General features: G+C 40.3%; 1 protein-coding gene across 5 annotated transcripts in view; it reads left to right on the top strand.

Annotated features, from left to right (window-relative positions):
• The window catches only part of LOC308628400 (S-adenosyl-L-methionine-dependent tRNA 4-demethylwyosine synthase TYW1), a 216,535-nt gene that overhangs the window by 40,982 nt on the left and 152,299 nt on the right, over window positions 1-23,254 (top strand). For all 5 annotated transcript variants that reach the window (XM_081255246.1, XM_081255247.1, XM_081255244.1 and 2 more), the window contains exons 9-11: window positions 2,564-2,616; window positions 17,744-17,862; window positions 19,168-19,277. In XM_081255246.1, coding sequence (XP_081111372.1) covers window positions 2,564-2,616; window positions 17,744-17,862; window positions 19,168-19,277 — 282 coding nt within the window. The remainder of the gene's footprint in view (window positions 1-2,563; window positions 2,617-17,743; window positions 17,863-19,167; window positions 19,278-23,254) is intronic.

Genomic DNA, 23,254 nt, shown 5'->3' with positions numbered 1-23,254 from the left:
TCTAATCAAATTTGGACAAATTTTGGACATTATTTCTTCAAATATTTTTCTGCCACCCCCTCTCTTTCTTCTTTTTGGGGACTCCAATTACATGTATAATAGGCCACTTGAATTTGACCCATAGCTCACAGATGTGCTTTTTATATTTTAAAATTATTTTTTCTGTCCTGCTTTACCTGACTGGATAGTTTCTATTGCTGTCTTCAAGTTTAACTCAGTAATCTTTTCATCTCTAAGTTGAATCTTCTAGTAATTCTATCCAGCATCTTTTTCCAGCTTAGATGTAGCTTTCATCTCTAGAAGTTCAGTTTAGGTCTTTTTCTATCTTCCATGTCTCTACTTAACTTTCAGAGCTTATGGAATACAATTATAACTGTTTTAATGTCCTTATCTGCTAACATCTGTGTCATTTTTGGGTCAGTTTTGGTTGCTGGATTATTCTCTCCATTATTGGTCATGTTTTCCTATCTTTTTGCATGCTTGGTAATCTTTGATTGGATGCCAGATCTAATTTTATATTTTTGGGTACTGGTTATTTTTGAGTTCCTATAAACATTCTTGAGCTTTGTTCTGGGATGAAGATAAATTACTTGGAAACAGCTTGAGCCTTTTCATCTTGCTTTTATGATTTGTTGGGTGAGACCAGAGCTGGCTCACTATACAGCTAATTTTTTCCCCCACCATTGAGGCAAAACACTTCTGTGTACTCTGCCCAATGCCTTGGAATCTTGAGGTTTTCTTTCTGACTGGTAGGAACAGGCACAGTTCCCAGCTGGCTGTGAGTACCAGGCATGCCTTTAATCTTTTCAGATGGTTCTTTCTCATTTTTGGGTAGTTTTTCTCTCACATATGCACTAAGCAGTACTCAAGCAAGTACTTACAGGAATCCTCTGCAGACCCTTGAGTTCAATCTCTGTGTAGCTTTTGTCTCTCCAGTACTCAATCTTGCAAACTTTAGCCACAGGGGCTCCCCTCTCTACTTCCGTGTCCTCAACTTGGGGAGAATACTGAGCTCTGCTTGTGTCGTCTCTCCCTGCTGCACAGCCTGGCAACTTTCAAGGCAATAAGCTTGGGTCATGGTAGGGCTCAACCTTGTTTGTTTCCCATCTCTCTTGGATCATCTTCCTTTTTTGCCTGATGTTTTGTGTCCTGAAAACTGTTGTTTCATGTATTTTGTCCAGTTTTTGGTATTTCAGGTGGGAGAGTAAGTCCTCTGTTACTCCATCTTGGTTACAAGCAGAATCCTGCACTGCAGTTTTAGTAACTGCGTAGTGTGTATTGTGGTCAGCTACAGGTCTCTCCATCTTATACTGTGCAGTCTTTTCATACCTACCTAAATGCAGAATTTTGTAGAATCCTATGTATCTTGGGAGAGAAAGATATAAAGAACTAATATAATACAGTGTGATTTCTATGATAGTGGTATGAGCAACATATAATGTAGGAGTCCAAAAGAACTAGAATTTTCTCTGGAGATCTTTTAAATGCTTATTCTGTATCTGAGATTAGCTGATCAGTTGGACTCGGTTCCATCTTCAAGTAGATAAGCAGTGCTTTATTTATATGCGAAATGTTTACATAAATGTGGAAGAGGATAGAAGACAAAGCCCTGTAATGTTGCCACTAGAGACTTGTAATCCAAATTGACTTTGTTCCATTAATCATCACCCTATGAATATGGATGTTTAACCAGGCACTGATCCACTTATGCCATCATCCAGACTGTATTTCTCCATTTACCTTGTTTATCTGCAAGTCAAGAGTCTTTTTGTGCAAGAGACTCATGATAATTGTGGCTTATTACTTGAAGCCTCATGAGAGACTTTATTAAATGTTTTCTGAAATCAGAATTTTCTACTTGTTTGCTCTACTAGTTTGTTAAAATAAGGAAATGTGATTGCTTTGGCGTGGCTTTTCCATGCTTTTCGTGTCTTACGTGGCTCAAAATATTTAAATAGGTTGTGGAGCGGTGCTAAGACTTCATGTCAGTTTCCTAGAATTTGATTTTCCCACTTTTGGGGGCAATATTTATTTTAATCTCCTGTTGCCCATCTGATTCTTTATTTATTTTTGAAGATTATTGATGACAGTTCCCCAGTCGTTCATTGTACTGAAATATACTGTTAGTTGTTTTTGCTGTATGGTCCAGTGCATGGTTCATTTTCATAAGTGTTCCTTGGGTCTTTGAAAAACATGTGCACCCTATAGTTGTTGAGTGCAGTGCTCTCTATGTGTCCTTGATCGAGTTTACTGTGTTGCTTCAGATCTTAGGGCTCTGTTGAGTTTTGATCTATGAGATCTGTTATATACTGAGAGATCTTAAATTATCTCCCTGTGATTTTGGATAAGCTTATTGTTTCTTTATGTATTTTGAGTCTGTGTTATTAGATGCATACGTGTTTTAAATTGTGTTATCATCCTGGTGAATTAAACCTTAGGGGCATTGGATTGTTGTCTGTCATTATTTAAACAAATAAAAATGACTTGGCTACAGTTTTATAATCACTTTTTGATATGAGGTTTTGAATCAGTTCAACTTTGTGTTCCCTGTTTTTTCATTCAGGTTATCAGTTGATTGGGAGCCACTCTGGGGTGAAGCTTTGCAGGTGGACAAAGGTATTTGTTTTTATTCAAATATTATTTCTGTTTTATGCAACTTTTATATGGCTATTATATGCAATGAATTTTACCATTTTAAAGGTATAATTTACATTTAATAAAATGTAATGATTTTGAATGAATTAGTCAAATTAGTTTAGCTTTTTTTTTTTTTTTTTTTAACCTTTTGGCCATGACGCATGGCATGTGGGATCTTAGTTCCCCGACCAGGGATCAAACCCGTGGCCCTTGCATTGGAAGCATGGAGTCTTAACCACTGGACCGCCAGGGAAGTCCAAGTTCAGCATATTTTGATGGATGTAAAAACCCTTATCCACCACCTGAATTAAGCTATAGACTACTTTCCTCACCCTGATAAATTCACTTATGCCCATTTCTGGTCAATACCCCCTCCTCCACAGCCAGGCAACAGTTGTTCTCATTGCTATCATTGTAGTTTAGTTTTGCCTGTTGTAGAATTTCACATGAATAGGATCACATAATGTGTAGCTTTTTGCAAGTCGCTTCTTAAACTCAACATAAGGTTTCAGAGATTTATCCACATGTAATGTGTATCAGTAGTTCATTCCTTTTTATTGGTGAGTACTATTCAGTAGTATGAACATACCACAGTTTTTAATCTGTTGATAGTTATTTGAGTTGTTCTCAGTTTTTGGCTATTATGAATAAAACGGCTATGAATGTGTTTGTTCAATGGTTTTTTTGGTGAACATATGTTTCGATTTCATTTGAGTACATACCTAGGAGTGGAATTGTTAAGTTGTAGGGCAGGTATATATTTAACTTTATAAGAAACTCCCAGTCTGTTTTCAGTGTGGTCATACTATTTTATACTTGCATCAGCAATTTATGAAAGTTGCTACATATTCTCACCATCATGTGGGATTACACATCTTTTTCCTGATGAGTGTGAAGTGGTACCATTTTGGTTTTAATTTACATTTTGCTGATGACTATTGATGATGAGGAGCACCTTTTCATGTGCATATTGGCCTTTCATAGTTGTGAAGTGTCTGTTCAAATATTTTACCCAAGTTGAGTTGTCTGACTTTGTATTATTGACTTGTAGGAGTTCTCTGTATATTGTGGATATGAGTGTTTTGCCTGATGTGCAGTATGATTATTTTCTCCTAGTCTGTGGCTTCCTTTTTCATTTTCCTAATGGTATCTTTTGAAGGTTTTTAAAAAAATTAATTAATTAACTAACTTATTTATTTTTGGCTGTGTTGGGTCTTCATTGCTGCATGCGAGCTTTCTCTAGTGGCAGTGAGCAGGGGCTACTCTTCATTGCGGTGCACAGGCTTCTCATTGCGGTGGTCTCTCTTGTTGCGGAGCATGGGCTCTAGGCACGTGGGCTTTAGTAGTTGTGGCATGCGGGCTCAGTAGTTGTGGCTCATAGGCTCTGGAGTGCAGGCTCAGTAGTTGTGGCACATGGGCTTAGTTGCTCCGCGGCATGTGGGATCTTCTTGGACCAGTGCTTAAACCCATGTGCCCTGCATTGGCAGGTGGATTCTTAACCACTGTGCCACTAGGGAAGTCCCTCTTTTGAAGTTTTTAATGTGAATAAAGTCCAATTTATCATTTTATTTTTTATGGTTAGTACTTTTTGTATTTTAAGAAATCTTTGTCAGCTTTAAGGTCACAAGGATAGTCTGTGTTTTCTTCTGGAAGCTTCATATGTAGTTTTAACTTTTATGTTTGGGTCTGTGAATTAATTTTTATGAATGGTATAAGGTAAAGGTCAAGATTGTTCCTTCCTACCACCTGTCCCCTATATGGATATTCGGGTGTTTTAGCATCATTTGTTGAAAAAGATTTTCCTTCCACCATTTAATTACTTTTAGGGCTTTGTAGAAAATTCAGTCAACTATATGGGTAGGCCTGTGTCTGGACTGCTCTTATTCTGTTGCATTGATGTGTTTGTCTATCCTGAAGCCAGTACCACATTGTCTTGATTACTCTGGCTTTGTAATAAGTCTGAAATCATGCAGTATAAGTTCTCTGTCTTGTTTTTTTAATTTTCAAGATTGTTTCCCCTCTTCTGGGCCTTTTGCATTTCCATATACATTTTAGGATCAGCCTGTGAATTTCTGTTGTTTGTATTTGTGCTGTTTTCTTAGATTCTATATTTGTCTATTTGTCATCTCTTCACCACAGGGTCAATTACATCAACTATAATTTCTTATTTTCTGCATTCTTGATGCTCTGCAGTCTTATAGAGACTGCCCCTCCCCGGGGCTAATTCCTAAAGATTAATAGCAGCTTGCCTTGAGCATGCCTTTCATATGTAATTCTGAATCTGTAGCTTTCAGCTACCTCCTTATCTAACTCTCTCACATACCAAGCCAATATTTTCCCTGTCCTAAATCATCCTAGGCCCAGCTACCAGAAAACTGGAGACAGCCTTGTAGCTCAAAGCCCAATGGAATAATTCATACTAGCCAATCCTGCATTGTTTACTTTGCTCTGCCTTTCCTTTCCTGAGGAAACTCCAGTAAAAGCTCAGGCCCAGGCTTCCCCCTCACTCCTCTGTCTCCTGAGCAAATGCTGTGTGGTGTGGTGTGCGCCCTTCTCTTGGGATATGTAAGTAATATGTTCCTTCAATAGCATTGGCCTATGTTGGCACTCAGTCACCTCCATAAATTAAAATCCTATGGGCACAAATAAGATAGCATTAAAAATTATTTTATTTTATTTTTTTAATGAAAATACAGTGACAGTATTATGTTAGTTTCAGATATATGACATAAGTTGACATTTGCATACGTTATGAAATGTTCACCACGATGAGTCTAGTAACCATCTGTCCCCATACAAAGTTATTACAATATTGTTGACCATATTCCTTCTGTTGTATATTATATTCCTGTGATGTATTTATTATATAATTGGAGGTTTGAAGCTCTTAATTCCCTTCACCTGGTTTGTCCATCCTCTCTCCTCTCCCTTCTGGCAATGACCCATTCTCTGTATGTGAGTCTGTTTTCATTTTGTTTTGTTTTATAGATTACACATAAGAGTGAGATCATGTGATATTTGTCTTTCTCTCTCTGACTTATTTTACTTACCATAGTACCCTCAAGGTCCATCCATGTTGTTGCAGATGTCAAGATTTCATTCTTTTTTATGATTGAGTAATATTCTATTGTGTGTACACACACACACACACGCACACACCACAGTTTCTTTATCCATTCCTCTACCAACGGACACTAAGGTTGCTTCCATATCTTGGCTTTGTAAATAATGCTCCATTGGACATCGGAGTGCATATATCTTTTTCAACTACTGTTTTTGTTTTCTTTGGGTAAATATCCAGCAGTGAAATTGCTGTATCATATAGCAGTTCTATTTTTATTTTTTTGAGGAACTTCCATACTGTTCTCCATAGTGGCTGCACCAGTTTATAGTCACACCAGCAGTGCATGAGGGTTCCTTTTTCTCTGCATCCTCGCCATCACTTATTATTTGTTGTCTTTTTGATGATAGTGATTCTGAAAGATGTGACGTAGTATCTCATTGTGGTTTTGATTTGCATGTCCCTGATGATTAGTGTTGTTAATCATCTTTTCATGTGTCTATTGGCCATCTGCACTTCCTCTTTGGAAAAATGTCTGCTCAGGTCCCCTGCCCATTCTTTATTTTTTAATTTTTATTATTATTTTTTGGCTGCATTGGGCCTTCGTTGCTGCTCACGAGCTTTCTCTAGATGTGGCAAGCGGGGGCTACTCTCCATTGTGGTGCTCAGGCTTCACCTTGTGGTGGCTTCTCTTGTTGCAGAGCACAGGCTCTAGGCACAAGGGCTTCAGTAGTTGTGGTTTGCGGGCTCTAGGGTGCAGGCTCAGTAGTTGTGGTACATGGGCTCAGTTGCTCCGCGGCATGTGGGATCTTCCCTATCCAGGGATCAAACCCATGTCCCCTGCATTGGCAGGCGGACTCTTAACCACTGCCCCACCAGGGCAGCACCCCCCCACCCATTCTTTTTTTTTTTTTTTTTGCGGTACTTGGGTCTCTCACTGTTGTGGCCTTTCCCGTTGCGGAGCACAGGCTCCGGACGTGCAGGCTCAGTAGCCATGGCTCACGGGCCCAGCCGCTCCACGGCATGTGGGATCTTCCTGGACCGGGGCACGAACCCGTGTCCCCTGCATCAGCAGGCGGACTCTCAACCACTGCGCCACCAGGGAAGCCCTCTCTGCCCATTCTTTAATCAGGTTGGTTGGTTGTTGTTGCTATTAAGTTGTATGTGTTTTTATGTATTTTGGATATTAACCCCTTATTGGATATATTGTTTGCAAATATCTTCTCCCATTTAGTAGGCTGTTTTTTTTGTTGTTGATAGCTTCCTTCACTGTGCAAAAGATTTTTAGTTTGATATAGTCCCATTTGTTTATTTTTGCTTTTGTTTCCCTTGCCTTAGGAGACAGATCCAAAAAATATTGCTAAGATTGATGTTAAAGAGCGTGCCACCTATGTTTTCTTCTAGGACTTTTATGGTTTCAGACCTTACATTTAAGTCTTTGATCCATTTTGAGTTTATTTTTGTATATGGTGAGAGAAAATAGTTCATTTTGATTCTTTTGCATGTAGCTGTCCAGTAATCCCAACATCATTTACCGAAGAGGCCATCTTTTTCCCACTGTGTATTCTTGCCTCCTTTGTCGTAGATTAGTTGACCGTGTAAGTGTAGGTTTATTTCTGGGTTCTCTATTCTGTTCCTTTGATCTATGTGGGTGGATTGGAAACAGAACTGGTAGTAAGAGTGGTTGAGGGAAGTGAGGTGGACCTCTGGTGACACTTTCAGAGTAAGATTTAAGGATGACAGGCAACCCCAAAATAAACAACTTCAATTTCAAATAATTATTGCAAGATAGATTTCTCATCATTGTGCTATAAAAATTAATACATAAAATGACCACACTAACTTTTTAAACAACTTGATTAGTGAGAATCCTGCATTTCATATGTCTGTTAACTTAATATCTGGTTCCAAGTCTACCAAAAACATCTCAAATCTCTTCTGTAATGTATTTATAGGTGACACCTACGAATATAATATGGGATACAGGTATTGTGTTGGTGACTGAAATACTAGAAACAGCATTGTTCTCTGTGACATGGTTTTTCAAAATGCTGAAATTTCTTATAAAAGCTTTGCCTCAAAGAAAGTGTTTTCTTTCCTCATTTTACATAATAGTTGCATTCCTGGAAAATTCAGTATATGGTAAAATGTGCAGAAAACACTTCATTGGTAAAATGAAGTTGGAGTCTAAGCTTGGATGATTATAATAGGTTTTTCACAAGTATGGAGGTCTGGTGAGTCATTTGAAAGGAAGTGGATTAAAGGACACTTTTTGTGTGTGTGTTTGTGTGTGTGTGTGACTGTCTTAAGCATTGCAGGAGATGTGGAACACTTGACCTCCTCTCTTACTTTTTGCCAGTAGGGCCTCCCAACCATTTCGATAACAAAAGTATTTCCACAGATTTCCAAAATACCCCCCGGGGTAGTGTTGGCCCCATTGAGAACCTCTGCCCCAATCCATTTTCATTGCCACCCTCGAAGTTTAGGTTGTCCTCTTGAACATTGCAGCTAGCTTTTTTCCCTCTGCTTGTGGCTTCCAGTGAATGCGCCCCGCCCCCCTTCTCTTTTTCTTTTTTTTTTTTTTTTTTTTTTTTTTTTGCGGTACATGGGCCTCTCACTGTTGTGGCCTCTCCCGTTGCGGAGCACAGGCTCTGGACGTGCAGGCTTAGCGGCCATGGCTCACGGGCCCAGCCGCTCCATGGCATGTGGGACCTTCCTGGACCGGGGCACGAACCCATGTCCCCTGCATCAGCAGGCGGACTCTCAACCACTGCGCCACCAGGGAAGCCCTCCCCCCTTCTCAATTTATCTGACATTAACCAGGTTAATCTCAAGTTCAGTTCTCATTTAGCCATTCCATTTTCAGAGCCTATGGTGGCTCTTTGTTACTTCTTACTCAGTATATCAATTTGGATGTGTAATAGGCATCTTGAACTTAACAGAAATGGAATTCCTGATTCCTCTCCTAAATCTGTTCCCCTCAGTCTTCACTCCAGCAGTTTATGGCAGTGCTGTCCTTTCTGTTGCTCAGGCCAAAAACCTGGGAGTCATTTATACTCTTCTGTTGTTTTTTTGTTTGTTTGTTTTTTACCCTCCCACATCTATTCTGTGAGCAAATCTTTCAAAATATATCCAGAATGCAACTACTTACTTTTCACCTCTTGTACTCTTATACTTTGGTCCAAGTCACTGTCATATATCCCTTTTATTATTTAAGTGATCTCCTGCCTGCTTTTCCTGGTTCCATTCTTGTCATCTCCACTGTCTGTTCCCTACACAGCAGCCAGATGTCTCACTCTTTCACTCAGAACCTCCAGGGGTTCCCATCTCATTCAGTCTGGTCTGCCATGCTTTGGTCCAGCCTTACTAACCTTGCTGTTCCCTGAATACACTGAACTCAGACTCCTCTGTGGCTTTCTGGTCTCTGTCTGCTCACTTAGATCTCTGCTCAGTGAGCCTCTATCAGAGAGGCTCTCCCTTGACCGCCTGATATAAAATAACAACCTTCCCTCCTGTCCCCTTACACTGCTTGGAATTTCTCCATAGCAATTATTACCACTTAATAGATTATATCTTGTTCATTATCTGTCTCCTCCCTTCCCTTTTCAGGCCCTCCCCAACCTAAGAGTCTTTGTTTTTCTTTCCAATACCAAAAACAGAGCCTGGCATGTAGTAAACATTTGTCAGATGAATTATATAAAGCTCTGAACCCGAGGAAGACCCTACTTAGTGTAGTTCTGATCTACTTGTTCAGCTTTATTTTCTGTTTTAACCTTCATACATCGTGTGCTGCTTCTCTTCCCCGCTCTGATCTCCACCTGACTGAATCCTACCCATCTGTACCAGTCAGGAAAACAGAAACCATCCTGTGTATTTTAGCAAGAACAGATTTAATAAAGTAAATTAACTGACTGCTTACAAAGCCACTGAAAGGCCTGGGGTAGTGAAGGTCAGAGAGAACTGCTTCTTGCTTTGAGAAAGTCGAAAAGTGCTGGACTCACAGGACACCGCTGGAAGTGACCTGAGACACTGGCAACATTAAAGCAAATGTTTCCCAGGAGCTTGCTTGGAAGCTGCTGCAGACTCAGTGTTTGTTGTATGCCCTTGTGTCTGCCAGCTGCTGCCAGGGAGGATGGTTTCTCCTTTCTTGCCATCTAAATCTTGCATAAATGCCTCTTCTTGGTGGAGTCTAAATCAGAACCCCTTGGGCAAGGGAATCTGAGAAATACGGTGTTAGGGCTCCTTAACCCCTGCTTAGAAGCGCAGGCACAGGACTCAGTATTAACAGCATGGTCTACCTCTTTGGATACTCAGCATCTGTACACACCCTTCTACCTGTATTTATGTTTTCAATCCATAATATAAATAAAACATTTGCTTCTGCCTAACCTGTTGCAACTATTATTCATGCAAGGAAGGATGTACTCACCCTCTCCTTTCACTCTCTTTTGAGATCCTCTAACCTAAGGATGACATTATAAGGTTAACCACCACTGACCCATCTTATAAAACAGTTGGAGGGGAGGAGAAACAATTATATATATCCAAACAAGGAAGATAATATGTATATTTATAACTCCGCTCATATTCACACTTGGTCACCTGGTCATGGTTGGTATTTATACCTTCCTTCTTCCACGGGGCAGGCCATGTTCCTCTGTGCTCTATCAGTAATGCTTCCTTACCAGGTGTGTGATTCTGTCAATGAAGAGTTTGAGCCGGTAGTGGCCCCTTCTGTAAGCTTTTCTTAAGTTCTACTACTGTAGATGAGAATACTAAAGAGATGTCCCAGAGATCCCCTTGGTTCTTGACAAAATTTGTTTCTATGGCATGAGACGCTCAAAGGAGCCAGGGGCTAGTGTTAACTCTGGAGGGTCTGCTCTTTCAGCCTACAAGCCAACAAGTCACCTGGCAGAGTTTCATAGATGTTGGTGGAGGACCCAGGACTCCTGGGTCAAAGACAAAGCACAGCAGGCAGATTGAGATTCATGTCCAGTTGGGGAGACAGATTTCTGCTGCTTCCTGCTACTTGGTCTTTCCTCAATCCTCCTCCTGTTTGTACTTTTTTAACAGTTTGTTTAACCAGTTTAGAATTTATTTTGCTCTGTTGTATGAAATAAATATCTAAATCAAGGGTTAGCAAACCTTTTCTTAAAGGGCCAGTTAGTGACTTTTTAAGGTTTGTGGGTCATACGATCTTGTTGCAACTTTTCACCTCTGCCATTGTAGCCCCAAAGCAGCCATAGATGTAAGTAAACAAATATGGGTGACGTATTCCAGCAGAACTTTACGTATAGTAAACAGGCAATAGCCTGGCTTTGGCCCATGGGCTGCAGTTTATTGACCTCTGCATTGAACTCTCCATCCTCTGTCAAAAATGGAAGAGTCTGAAACTTTACCCTACTTGCAGGCTAGCAAGTTAGCCTACCACAGGTTCATGGATGCTGGCAGAAGGCAAGTACAGTTTATTACTCATAATAATAGCAGTAGCCAGAATATTATCATTTGCTCTGGTTCCTGAGCCCCGGTTCCCATAAAGCAGCACTAGGAAGGCCAGGTGTAACATCTGCACATACGTTGTAGGAGAGGAGCCCCAGGCTTAGGGAACATCAATCTTTTATAATTGGCAGTAATCCTGCCTGAACTTTGCCCTAGAGGGACACATCTTCATTATACTGAACAGTAAACATACCCATCATTTGCCCCAGAGGGAGACACTGTATCTTCCAAGGCTATTCACTATGTAAAACTTTTTGAAAAGGTAATCTAGAATAAGGGCAGTCAGGGCCTCTGCTTGCAGGACATTCAGAGAAAGACCCATGGAGCATTGTCTCCCAACACCCCACCTCCATCCCCACCAGGTTGATGGACACAGAGCCTATCTAGCAGTGGTATCTTGCATTCATTCAGTGTGGATCTACTGGGCTACAGTTGTATTTTCGAGGTTGTATTGCTCTCATTTGCCTCGAGGATAAAAATTCATGAATTAATGAATCTGAGGTTATTTATAATCTTTTTCTCCTAGGTTCATAACATGAAAACTTGGTTCTGAGCATGTATTGCTCTCATGTGTTTTCTTTTTGCACCCTGCTTATCTACTAATTTTTAGATATGGGAACACTTCCTTTCAAAATATAATGTCTAAAGACCTCCAGTCTGGACAAGATGGCATAAACCTTTTTCTCCTTGCTCCTTCCTGCTATGCACAACTCTAAACCCTGGAAAACACAAGAGGCAACCAAACAAGAACTCTGGAATGGGGTAAGAGGAAGGCTGACTGGTTTGGGACCCCAGCACTGCAGGAACAACAGAGCAGCAGGATGTCTTACATCCCTCCAGCTAAAGAAGAAGGCAGCCCAGACCCTGTGTTTACTGAGCCTTAATCTAGCAACAGAAGGCCACTCAGTTAGGCTTGTTCCTCCCTAGTATGGACTGAGAGTCCCTCTGACATATTCAAGTGAGCCCGGAACCACTGGCAAAGGGGATCAGTTCGGAGCCCCACCAATAAGCAGCTAGGACAAGTGCCCTCTTTCCCTGCTGGACCGTAAATTCCCCTCTCCTGCTAAGAGATACCAGGCGGTCAAGTACAAGTGGAAAAAGAGAGACTCCTCCTTACCACCTTACTCCTGCAACAGTAGACCTGGCCTGTGAAACATTCTTCATGCCTGCTGGGACCAAGACTCCCTTCCCCCTCTGAGAGATACCATGGTGGCTGCGTGGCACTGGCAAGAGGGACACCACCACAAGAAGTGGCCCATCTGGGGAAGCCAAGCCTCTTTGTTTCTGTGTCCTGAGACTTCCCTCTCCCACTCAGAGTTACTGGGGCTGCCCAGGGCCATTGGCCAGAGGGACTCTGCCACACAAGCAGCCTGCTCTGGGAAGCCTGCTGGCCTGAGACTCGCCTCCTCCATTGAGAGACCTCTAGTGGGTCATCCTGGAGAAACCTCTTTCACCCACTCTGATGCTACCAGCAGAGATCACTGGGAACCCAAGCAAAATTTCAATGCAAAGCCTCTGAAAATTAAACTGCTGTTGGAGCCACAGCATACAAAAATAGTCCAGGACCTGCAGGCTCAACCTAAACAAAGTGCCTGCTGCTAAACTGAAAGAATGAAATAGGATCTAGAGCCTCCTAACATAGTAGACAAAATGTCTAGGATGCAGTAAAAAAAAAAATCGCCTGTCATTCCAAGAACCGTGAAAATCACAACTTGAGCAAAAAAAGATAATGAACTGACACCAACACCACATGAATCAGATGGTGGAATCATCTGACAAGGATTTTAAAGCAGTTGTCATAAAAATGCTTCAGCAATCAGTTACAAAGTCTCTTGAAACAAATGAAAGAATAAAAAATCTCAGCAAAGAAATGGAAGTTACAAAAGGAACCAAGAAGGAATTATAAAATTGAAAAAATACAATAACAGAAATAAAAACTCACTGAATGGGCACAGTAATAGAGTGGAGATGACAGAGGATAGAGTCAGGGACCTTACCAAATAACAGAATGATCTGTGACCAGGACAAGTCAATAGAGTTTACCGAATCTGAACAGGAGAGAGAGCAAACTCCAAACAGGATAGAAGCAAGGACATCCACATGGAGATACCCTAAAATTAATGATCTGAAAACTAAAGAAGAAAAAAGTCTTGAAAGATGCTAGAGAGAAACAATGTACTAACATCAATTTGATGTCAGATTTCTCATCTGAAATCATAGAGGCCAGAGGGAAGCAGCACATGGTTTTCAAGTGTTGAAAGAAAATAACTGTCAATCATGATTTCTGTGACTGGCAAAACTATCCTTCAAGAATGAAAATTAAATAAAGACATTATCAGGTGAAAGAAAACTGAAAGAATCTGTTTCTAGCAAATCTTCTCTTAAAGACCAGCTAAAGGAAGCTCTTCAACCTAATGAAGTGATAAAAGATTCTTAGAGCACCAGAAAGGAAGGCAGAATGATGGAAAGAGCAGAAATATGGGTACAAACAGTAAATGATCATTTTCCTTATAACTTTTATAAATCATATTTGATGATTGAAACAAAAATTATAACACCATATGATACTCAAGACAATAATATTTAATTTAAAAGAGGGAAAATTAAAGGGATCTGAATGGAAGGGATGTTTCCACACTTCACTTGAAGGTGATAAAATGTTTTTACTGGTAGACTGTCATAGGTCTACTAGTATGTATATTTTTATACCCAGAACAACCACTACAAAAACTATACAAAGAGATACACTCAAAAACAAAAAAAAATTAAGATGGAATCCTAAAAATGTTTAAGTAACCTGTAGGAAATCAAGAAAAGACTAACAGGAATGAGAATCAGAGGGAATAAGCAGGAAACAAATAATAAAATAGTAGACTATTTTAGGGCTAATTCATAAATAATTACTTCAGATGCAAATATCCTACATATATGCATCAAATGATAGAGGTTGGCAGAGTGGATTTAAAAAATGACCCAAATATAAGATGTTTACAAGAAACTCGCTTCAAATTCAGTGACACAGGTAGGTTGAGTAAAATGATAGAAAAATATATACCATGCCAGCAGTAATCCAAAAAGCAGGATTGCCTGTATTAATACCAGATTAAGTAGACTTCAGAGCAAAGAAAATTACTAGAGACAGAGAGTGACATTTTGTAATGATAAAAAGATCAATCTGCATTATATGAGTATGTACCAAACATCAGAGGCTCAAAATAAATCAAGCAAAAGCTGACATATTTGAATGGAGAAGTTAAAAAAAAAAAAAGAAACCAAACCCACAGTTATAGTTGGTCACTTTGAAATTGCCTCTCAGCAACTGCTAGAAGTACTAGACTGAAAATCACAAGCCTGTAGAAAATCTCAACAGTAGAGTTAACCAGTAGGATCTAGTTGACATATAGAGAACATATCACCCAGCAACAGCAGAATGTGCATTTCTTCCAAGTGCCGATGGAACATTCACCAAGATAGACCATGTCTTAGGCCATAGAACAAACCTCAGCAGATTTATAAGTATTAAAACCATACAGAGTGCATTCTCTGACTATAATGGAATCAAACTAGAAATCAATAATAGAAACAAAAGGAAAATCTCTAAATATGTGGAAATTAAACACACATTTCTGAATAAGCCTTGGGTCAAAGAGGAAGTCTCAAAGGAAATGAAAAAATACATAGAACTGAATGATAGTAAAAAAAAAATTATATCGATGTATAGGATGCAGCTCAATCAGTGCTCAGAGAGAAATTTCCAGCAATGCATACTTATATTAGAAATGAGGAAAGATCTCATATCAGAAACCAATGAAAATCTAAGTAAACGTAAATAAAAATCTAAATGTAAATCGAAATAAATGTTCATGGATTGAAAGACTCAATATTGTAAAACATCAATTTTGCCTGAATTGATCTGTGGGTTTAATGCAATTCCTATTAAAATCCCAGGAAGGTTTTTGTAGAAATAGACAACTTATTATAAAATTTAAAAGGCAAGGCACAGGAATGTAAAATAGCTTAAACAATACTCAGGAAGAATAAAAGGGGAGGAACCATATATCCAGATATTACAGCTTACTGTATTGCTACAGTAATCAAGACGGTATGGTGTTGGTGGAGGGGTGGACACATAGATCAATGGGACAGAATGGAGATCTCAGAAACAAACCCACAAATATGCTTAATTGATTTTTTCAAAGGTTCAAAAGCAATTCCTTGGAGGAAGGATAAACTTTCCAACTAATGGTGCTGGGGAAATTAGACATCCATAGGCAAAAAACCAAAAACACCCACCACCACCAAACCACATACACCAAAAGTACACACACTGACACATACACACACATAAACATACACACATTTTGAGTTAAAAATTAACTCAAAATGGATCAGGACCTTAAATCTAAAGTGTAAAACTTACAGAAAACAGTTTTTAAAAGAAAAACTCGCCATCCTTCTCACATGTGTCTGTCCCTTTATCCTTTTAGCCTTTCAGTATTCAGTTTGGACATCTCACCTCTGAGGAGTTCTCACTGGTCCTGGAAGGCTGAGCCTGGTTGGTCATCTGTCCCATGGGCTCCAGTAATACCATGCTGGACATTTGTCTTTTCTCTGCTTGCCCAGCATCTGAGTGTTTTCATGTTTGGGGAATTTCCCATTAAATGGGCTTTGTTTGATGTGAGGGCCCACTGCCTGCTACAGAAGCTAAGGAAGACAGATACTGTTTGCTGGTACCACGTCGTGGCAACTTGGGTGTAAAAGTGTCATCTAGGATAGTCATTCTTTTCAGCCGGAGACTGAGTGTGGAGTGAGTGATGGAAAGGGACTGGGACGTGGAGAACTCATTCTTGTGCTGGTGGCAGCAGCGTCTGCCATTCAGGGGTGGGGCTGGTGATGGTACCCAGAGAGGGGTGGTGTCTGTAGTATATGGCTTCTGGGGGATTGAGTGGTGGTCCTGCTGCCAGCCTTCCTTCGTTCTTGCCTTTATAATGGGTCTATGAGCTGTGAAATCCTTTCAATCAATTCTTTTTCTCTTTAGCCAGACTCCGTTTCTGTTGCTTGCAAAAGAATCGTAATTGATTCAATCAGACTATCATAATAGTATGGCACATTTTTCTTGCTTACTTGCCATTTCCTCCAAACAGATCATGGGTAGGGGCTCTGTCTTATTAGTCACTGTACATTAAGTACACAGCATGCTTGAAGTACATTAACTAATGGCTAAATAATGAGTGAAACATGCAAGTCTTCAGCTTGGTTTCTCCACTGGCATGATATTGATATTTAGTAGTAATTACGCTGTGACTTTTGCATGTGGTGGACTTTGTAGTTTTCAGTGTTACTTGCAAGATATAAATATTTTGTTTGCCTTCTTGAATATTTTATTGGGAACTTGGAAGAGAGTTTGTAGAAACAGTTATCCTGAACAATATTTTTCCTTCACTCTATTTTTCTTAGTGTAAGTACTAAGTGAGATGGACAGGGGAACCCCTTTATCAGGACCAAAAAATAAGACTTTGTGATCAACTGACATAGTAACAAGCCAGTAGATTTTATGTGGACAGCACTGTAATATCAGTACACTGATGTATATTATACACTGATACATATGTGTAAAGGCTCTCCATCTATGTCTCCTCGTTTGTTGTTCCCATTGTTCCATAGTATGTCAGTCACTTAGGCTCAAAACCTCAGTTATCTTGGATGACTTCCTCTGTTTTGCCCCTCTAATTGGGAATGGCACTGATTGTACCTCTGTAGTACCCTTCCCGTTTCCTCCACTAATGTTTTGAGCCAAGTCACCATGACCTTTCTTGCGTAACCTCCTCACAGGTTTCACTTTTACTGAATCAAGCCCATCTTGCACAGAGCTCCTGGATGGATCTTTCTGATGATACCTCAGGAAGCTCGGTAGTATCTTGTGATTCCAACCCTGAGTTGATCTTCAGTGTTTCTTCAAATTACCTTTCTTACTGCACTTCCCGTGGTTTTACCAATCACATATTAAATAGTGTTCTTTTTTGGAATAATCTGTTTCTTGTGTACATGCTGTTTGCCCCCTCAACAGTCCCAGTATATTCAAATTCTACCATTCGGTTGACATAGAATATGCTCCAGTTTGCATTCTTAACCCACCCTCCTTTATTAAGTGCAGAGATACTCTTTCAGGTGAGCGCTACACCCACCCCCCCATTCTGGGAGCCTGTCTTATCTCTCCTTTGGCATTATATATTATTGTACTAACATTTGAGGCAGTTGGGTGGATTTGAAAATGAAAGCATCCATGGTCCTCCCTATAGAACTTTCAGAGTTAATGAATCATAGGTTTATCTCATTAAGTTGTAGAAAACCCAGAGCAGTATCAAAACCCAAACACCATCAAAACACTATAAGGCTTTAATGTTAATTTTCTGCCTCATGCAGCTACCAGTAGGGGTATTTATGCTTACGAAACACATGGTTTCTTCTTTAAAATGATGCCTTGGTGTTTTGTTTCCTTGCTTAGAGGATTTTATTCAAATTATTGTTTGTTTTGTACTTTCACAGTCCATGCTCCGAGGGAGAGGAGGTTGCTATAAACATACGTTCTATGGCATTGAAAGCCATCGTTGCATGGAAACTACCCCGAGCTTGGCATGTGCAAATAAATGTGTCTTCTGTTGGCGGTAAGTAAAAATGAATGGCCATGGTGACCAAATATGTAATGATCTGTAATAATCAATTTCTGCCCAACACTGTATTCAGATTTACCTAAAGCTCTGTTGTTTCTGTAATTAATCCCCTTTTTCATTCCTAATGTTATTTTTATGCATTTGTTGTTTTTTTTCTTGATCAGTTTTATCAGGGGCTTGCCAGTTTTTTTTTGTTTTTTTTTTTTAAAGATGGTGCATTGGGTCTTCGTTGCTGCATGCGGGCTTTCTCTAGCTGCAGTGAGTTGGGGCTACTCTTTGTTGTGGTGTGTGGGCTTCTCATTGCGGTGGCTTCTCTTGTTGTGGAGCATGGACTCTAGGTGCGTGGGCTTCAGTAGTTGTGGCATGCAGGCTCAGTAGTTGTGGCTTGCGGGCTCTAGAGCGCTGGTTCAGTGGTTGTGGTGCACGGGCTCTAGAGCGCAGGCTCAGTAGTTGTGGTACACGGGCTTAGTTGCTCCACGGCATGTGGGATCTTCCTGGACCAGGGCTTGAACCCGTGTCCCCTGCATTGGCAGGCGGCTTCTTAACCACTGAGCCACCAGGAAAGTCATGCAAAAGTCTTTATTACTCCATTTTTGGAAAGATATGCACTGGGTATAGAATTCTGAGTTGACAAGTTTGTTTCCTTTAAGCATTCTTTCAGGTGTCATTATAGTTTCATCTGGTTTATTTGTTTTCTGATGAGTTGTCAGAAATAATTTTTAACCTTTGTTCTTAAGTAGTGTGTCCTTTTTCTCTAAGTTGAAGGTTTTCTTATTTTCTTTTGTTTTCATTAGTTTAGATACCGTATTTTTAGGCTGTTTTAAAAATATCCTGGTTGTTGTTTTGCGAGTTTCTTCGATCTGTGGTTAATTGTTTCTCATTAACTTTGGAAAATTGTTGGCCATAATTTTTCTATATTTTTTTCTGCTTTGTTCTCTGTTTCCTTTCTGGGATTTCAATTAGGTCTTCCCATTGCACTGCCTCTCAGAGAGGGTTTTGCAGCAATATTCTACTGGTGGTCATTACTGGATGCTTGTTGGCCTGGTGCTGTATGGCTGCGAGAGGGGTGCACGTTTTATATCGTCCCGAGTAAGTCTCAGTCTTGGCCAGGCACTTGCCATCTACCCCTCTCTGCTAGGTGTCATGACTCAAAATAAGTTGTAAACTACAGCTATAAATAGCTGAGCTTTTTGTAGGAAACCAACCCTGATTTTATAATTATATGGACTCCCTCATAGGAGGTAACTAGCTGAGATTTAATGCAGGGAGTCCTTTAGAACTTCTGCCTCTTTTTTCTAGGCACCACACCAATCCAGTGGGTACTGAATGGCGGTGGAAGATGGACCAGGCTGAAATGATCTTAAAGGAAGCCATTGAACACCATCAGAACATGATGAAGCAGTTTAGAGGTATTTATTCTCCCTCTACAAAGGGATGCTAATAGCCTGAATTAAATTGGCAGAGGAATTGCCTCCTTTGGCAGGATTTTGTCCTTGCTGGCAAATTCTCGTATAGGTAAGTGAAAACTTTGTAGAAATATTATATATGTTTTGGCCTTTTTAGTTTTTACTGATAACTTTATATCTTATATGATGGGAGAATTAAAAAACTTAATTCAAAGCTTAGCTGTTTATAATATGGTACACTCAGCCTGTAAGTTTTGCCTGGGAATATATCCTCATTCTTCCTAAAAACTTTTGCTATTGTTCTGTCTTGTTGGGTACAAAGTAGCCTTGTGAATGGACTGAAAATTTTAGAACACTGGAAAATTCTTAAGTAATATCAGTTAGTATTGGGAAAGCATTTTTGGATAAATGCCTTACGAAAAAGGAGGGTTAATATTAATCAGATTTCCTCCACATGATCCACAGTGATGTGTAGAATTCTGCCACTCAGTTTCTAGAATTTCCTGATCTAGTTGTGTCTCATAGTTCAAAGTATTTGACTCTACTGGAGATTGCTGGTTCTCAAGCTTTAGTGTGCATCAGAATCATGCATTAAAGTAGAGATTCCTGGTCTCCTTCCCCAGAGAATGATTCGGTAAATCTGAGGTAGCAACCAAGAATGTGCATTTTGAGCAGGTTTCCTGGTGGTATCGATGTTGTTGAACTGGGGACCATACTTTGAGACCCACTACCGTAGATAGATGTGGAGGACTTGTAAAGTGATATAATGATAGCTGCAGATGATAACTGAAATAAATCTATTAGGTTCCCTGTTAAATGTGCATGCCTCTGTCTCCACCTGCCACGTGTTAGTCCTCTGCCCTTTATTCTCCTTTCCTTTCATATACAACAACAAAAAAGATGAATTCCAACCAAGGTTGTTTTGACATAGGCACTCTTGTGGCACTAGCATCATCAATGGGAGTCTTTATAAACCCCAGTAATTAGCATTTTGAAGATCAGGTGATTCTTTCATGCAAAGAAATTCGTTTGGTCAGGTCACTGCTTCTTGAGATCACAGTGCTTCTGATGTTGTCTTCCTAACATCACCCAGCAGTTCTCCAGGTCTCAGCAGACACTGCCTGGGTGTCCGGCAAATTTAATTCAATCCTGACACTGTCTGGAGATAGCATCAGGCCCCGCAGGTTAAGGATTCAGTCCTATAAGACTGCCCCCCACTTCAGATGCCAATCACAAGTCTGGGATGTTACCTATGCTGACAAACTGGCTATAAATTGGAAGTTCCCACACCCTCCTGCTTGGATTCCTGGTTTGTTAGAGTGGCTCACAGAACAGAGAAACATTTACTTATTTTTACCATTTTATTATAAAGGATGTATAGAGGTCACAGAAGAACAGCCAGGTGGAGAAGTACATCTGGAAGGGTTTCGAGGCCAGGAGCTTCTGTCCCCATGGAGTTGGCCACCCTCCTGGCATGTTCACCAACCCAGAAGCTCATCAGATCTTGTTCAAGAGACTATAGAGCTTAATTTGTAGCCCCCTCTTCCCTTTCTCACAGGTCTGTGTGGTTGAAAGTTCCAGTCCCTTAAACACTTGGTCTTTCTGGTGACCAGCCCCAGCCTAGGCTATTTAGGGATCCTACCCTATGTCACCCCATTTGCATAAATTTAGGTATGCTCAAAGGGGGCTCCTTGTGAAGGACAAAAGACACTCCTACCACTCAGGAAGTCCCAGGGGTTCTAGGAGCTTTGTGTCGGGAACTAGGAACAAAGACCAAATCTATTTGTTTGTTTGTTTTTTTTTGCGGTATGCGGGCCTCTCACTGTTGTGGCCTCTCCCGTTGCGGAGCACAGGCTCCGGATGCGCAGGCTCAGCGGCCATGGCTCACAGGCCCAGCCGCTCCGCGGCATATGGGATCCTCCCGGACCGGGGCACGAACCCGTATCTCCTGCATTGGCAGGCGGACTCTCAACCACTGCGCCACCAGGGAGGCCCTATTTGTTATTTTTTACCATGGTACTTCTTATTACTATTCTGATTTCCTAGGAGAAATTGGGAAAGCAATGTAAATAATGATTCAAGATCAATAATAATTTATAAAGGATAGTCAGTTATACCTTTATTTTATTCTTTATGAATTTTCTAGGGAAAGTTGCCCTGTACATATTTGTGTGTGTCTGTGTATGTGCTAACCTATTGTACATCTTCAGAGATGCTAATAAATATTTTAATATTTCACCTTGGCTTTTAGTCTCAAGCATTTTTTTTTTTTTTGAACAAGTCATTTTCTCTTATTTGGATAAAGCAGTGTCTCTTACCAGTCTTTTGGAAAATTAAATGAAACTCTGTGGTGAAGAACTAGGAAATCTCCACATCAGGAATTTATTAGCTTTTCTTAGACTGTTTGTTGATTTAGTTAATATTATTGATTGTTGATCTTCAAATAAACCATATGCCTTTTAAATAAATTTCAAGGCAAAGTCTTGTTTTCTTTTGGATAGTTACTAGTCAGAATTCTCCAGAGAAACAGAGTCAACACACCCACTGTGTGGGTGTGTGTATATATATATATAGAGAGAGATAGATTGATAGAGTGAGATTGGCTTAAGGAATTGGATCATGTAATCATGCAGGTTTGGCCAATCAAAAAGATAGATAAAAATAATCCATTGGGGTAGACCAGCAGGCTGGAAATTTAAGGAAGAATTGCAGTTCAGATGCAGAGGCAGTCTGCTGGCAGAATTCCTTCTTGCTTGGGGGAGGTCAGCCTTTGTTCTTTTAAGGCTTTCAGTTGATTGGGTGGGGCCCACCCACATTAGAGAGGGCAGTCTGCTTTACTCAAAGCCCACTGACTTAAACATTAATCTCATCCAAAAGACACCTTCACGGCAACATCCAGAATAATGTTTGACCAAATATTTGGGCACCGTGGCCCAGCCAGGTTGACACATAAAATGAACCATCCCTGGTAATAATATCAGAAGCAGGGAAATGCCAGTAATTTTATCTTTAGAGTCTAATCAGTTTGTTTTGGTTTAGTGCCTAAAGAGTCAGTTGAACCCATAAATAATGGGGTGATGGCTGAAGATGTGTGTTTCCTGGACATCTGGGAATCTCCCTGAATAAACTGTGTCCCAGGGGATTTGTATGGGAGGAAGCAGCCCTGAGGAGTAGACATTCATTTTTCCATTCCGAGATGTCCTTGATACAGAACGACAATCTGAGTTTTGACGGTAATTTTTCTGACAGGAGTATTTTTGCAAGTGCACTTTAAATGGAAATAAGAGATGAATAAATCATGAGGCTGCCTTTCTTCATGTTAATAACATGTGTTAGGTGAGGTCGGTGAACACTAGTCTTTGTTGTCTGCCTAGCTTGTTGGAGGGTGCAGAAAGGTATACCTGGTTAGTAACCTTGTGCTTGCCTTTTTTTTTTTTAATATTTATTCTTATTTATTATTTATTTATTTATGCTGCGCTGGGTCTTAGTTGCGGCACGCAGGATCTTTAGTTGCAGCATGCGGGCTTCTTAGTTGAGGCATGTGGACTCCTAGTTGCAGCATGCATGCGGGATCTAGTTCCCCGACCAGGGATCGAACCCGGGCTCCCCTTGCCCCCCACATTGGAAGGGCGGAGTCTTACCCACTGGACCACCAGGCAAATCCCACCTTGTGCTTGCTTTAATCAGTAGGCATCTCAGATGGTTTGTCTTTAGGTATCTATGGCGTAAGAGACAAAACGGTTTTAAAACATATATATATTGTCTTGTAGGGGGAGGACAGATACAGGATTGCAGGGAGAAAGAAAGAGCATGTCTGTGAACAAGTGAATCCTGAGTAGGGGTGAGAATGCCTAAGGGGGTGAGGATGGCCCCCAAACATTCAACAACTGCCATTCATTTCATCCTTAAAAACAGCTTTAATAATCTACTTTGCCCTTGTAATTCTCACAGAGGATTCTTTTTGCATACCTTAATTGACT

This window comes from Mesoplodon bidens, assembly GCF_964165515.1.
Source record: "Mesoplodon bidens genome assembly, chromosome: 15".
Taxonomy (NCBI): domain Eukaryota; kingdom Metazoa; phylum Chordata; class Mammalia; order Artiodactyla; family Ziphiidae; genus Mesoplodon; species Mesoplodon bidens.
Note: the sequence above shows the minus strand (reverse complement) of the source record. Positions and strands in the feature narration are given on the sequence as shown.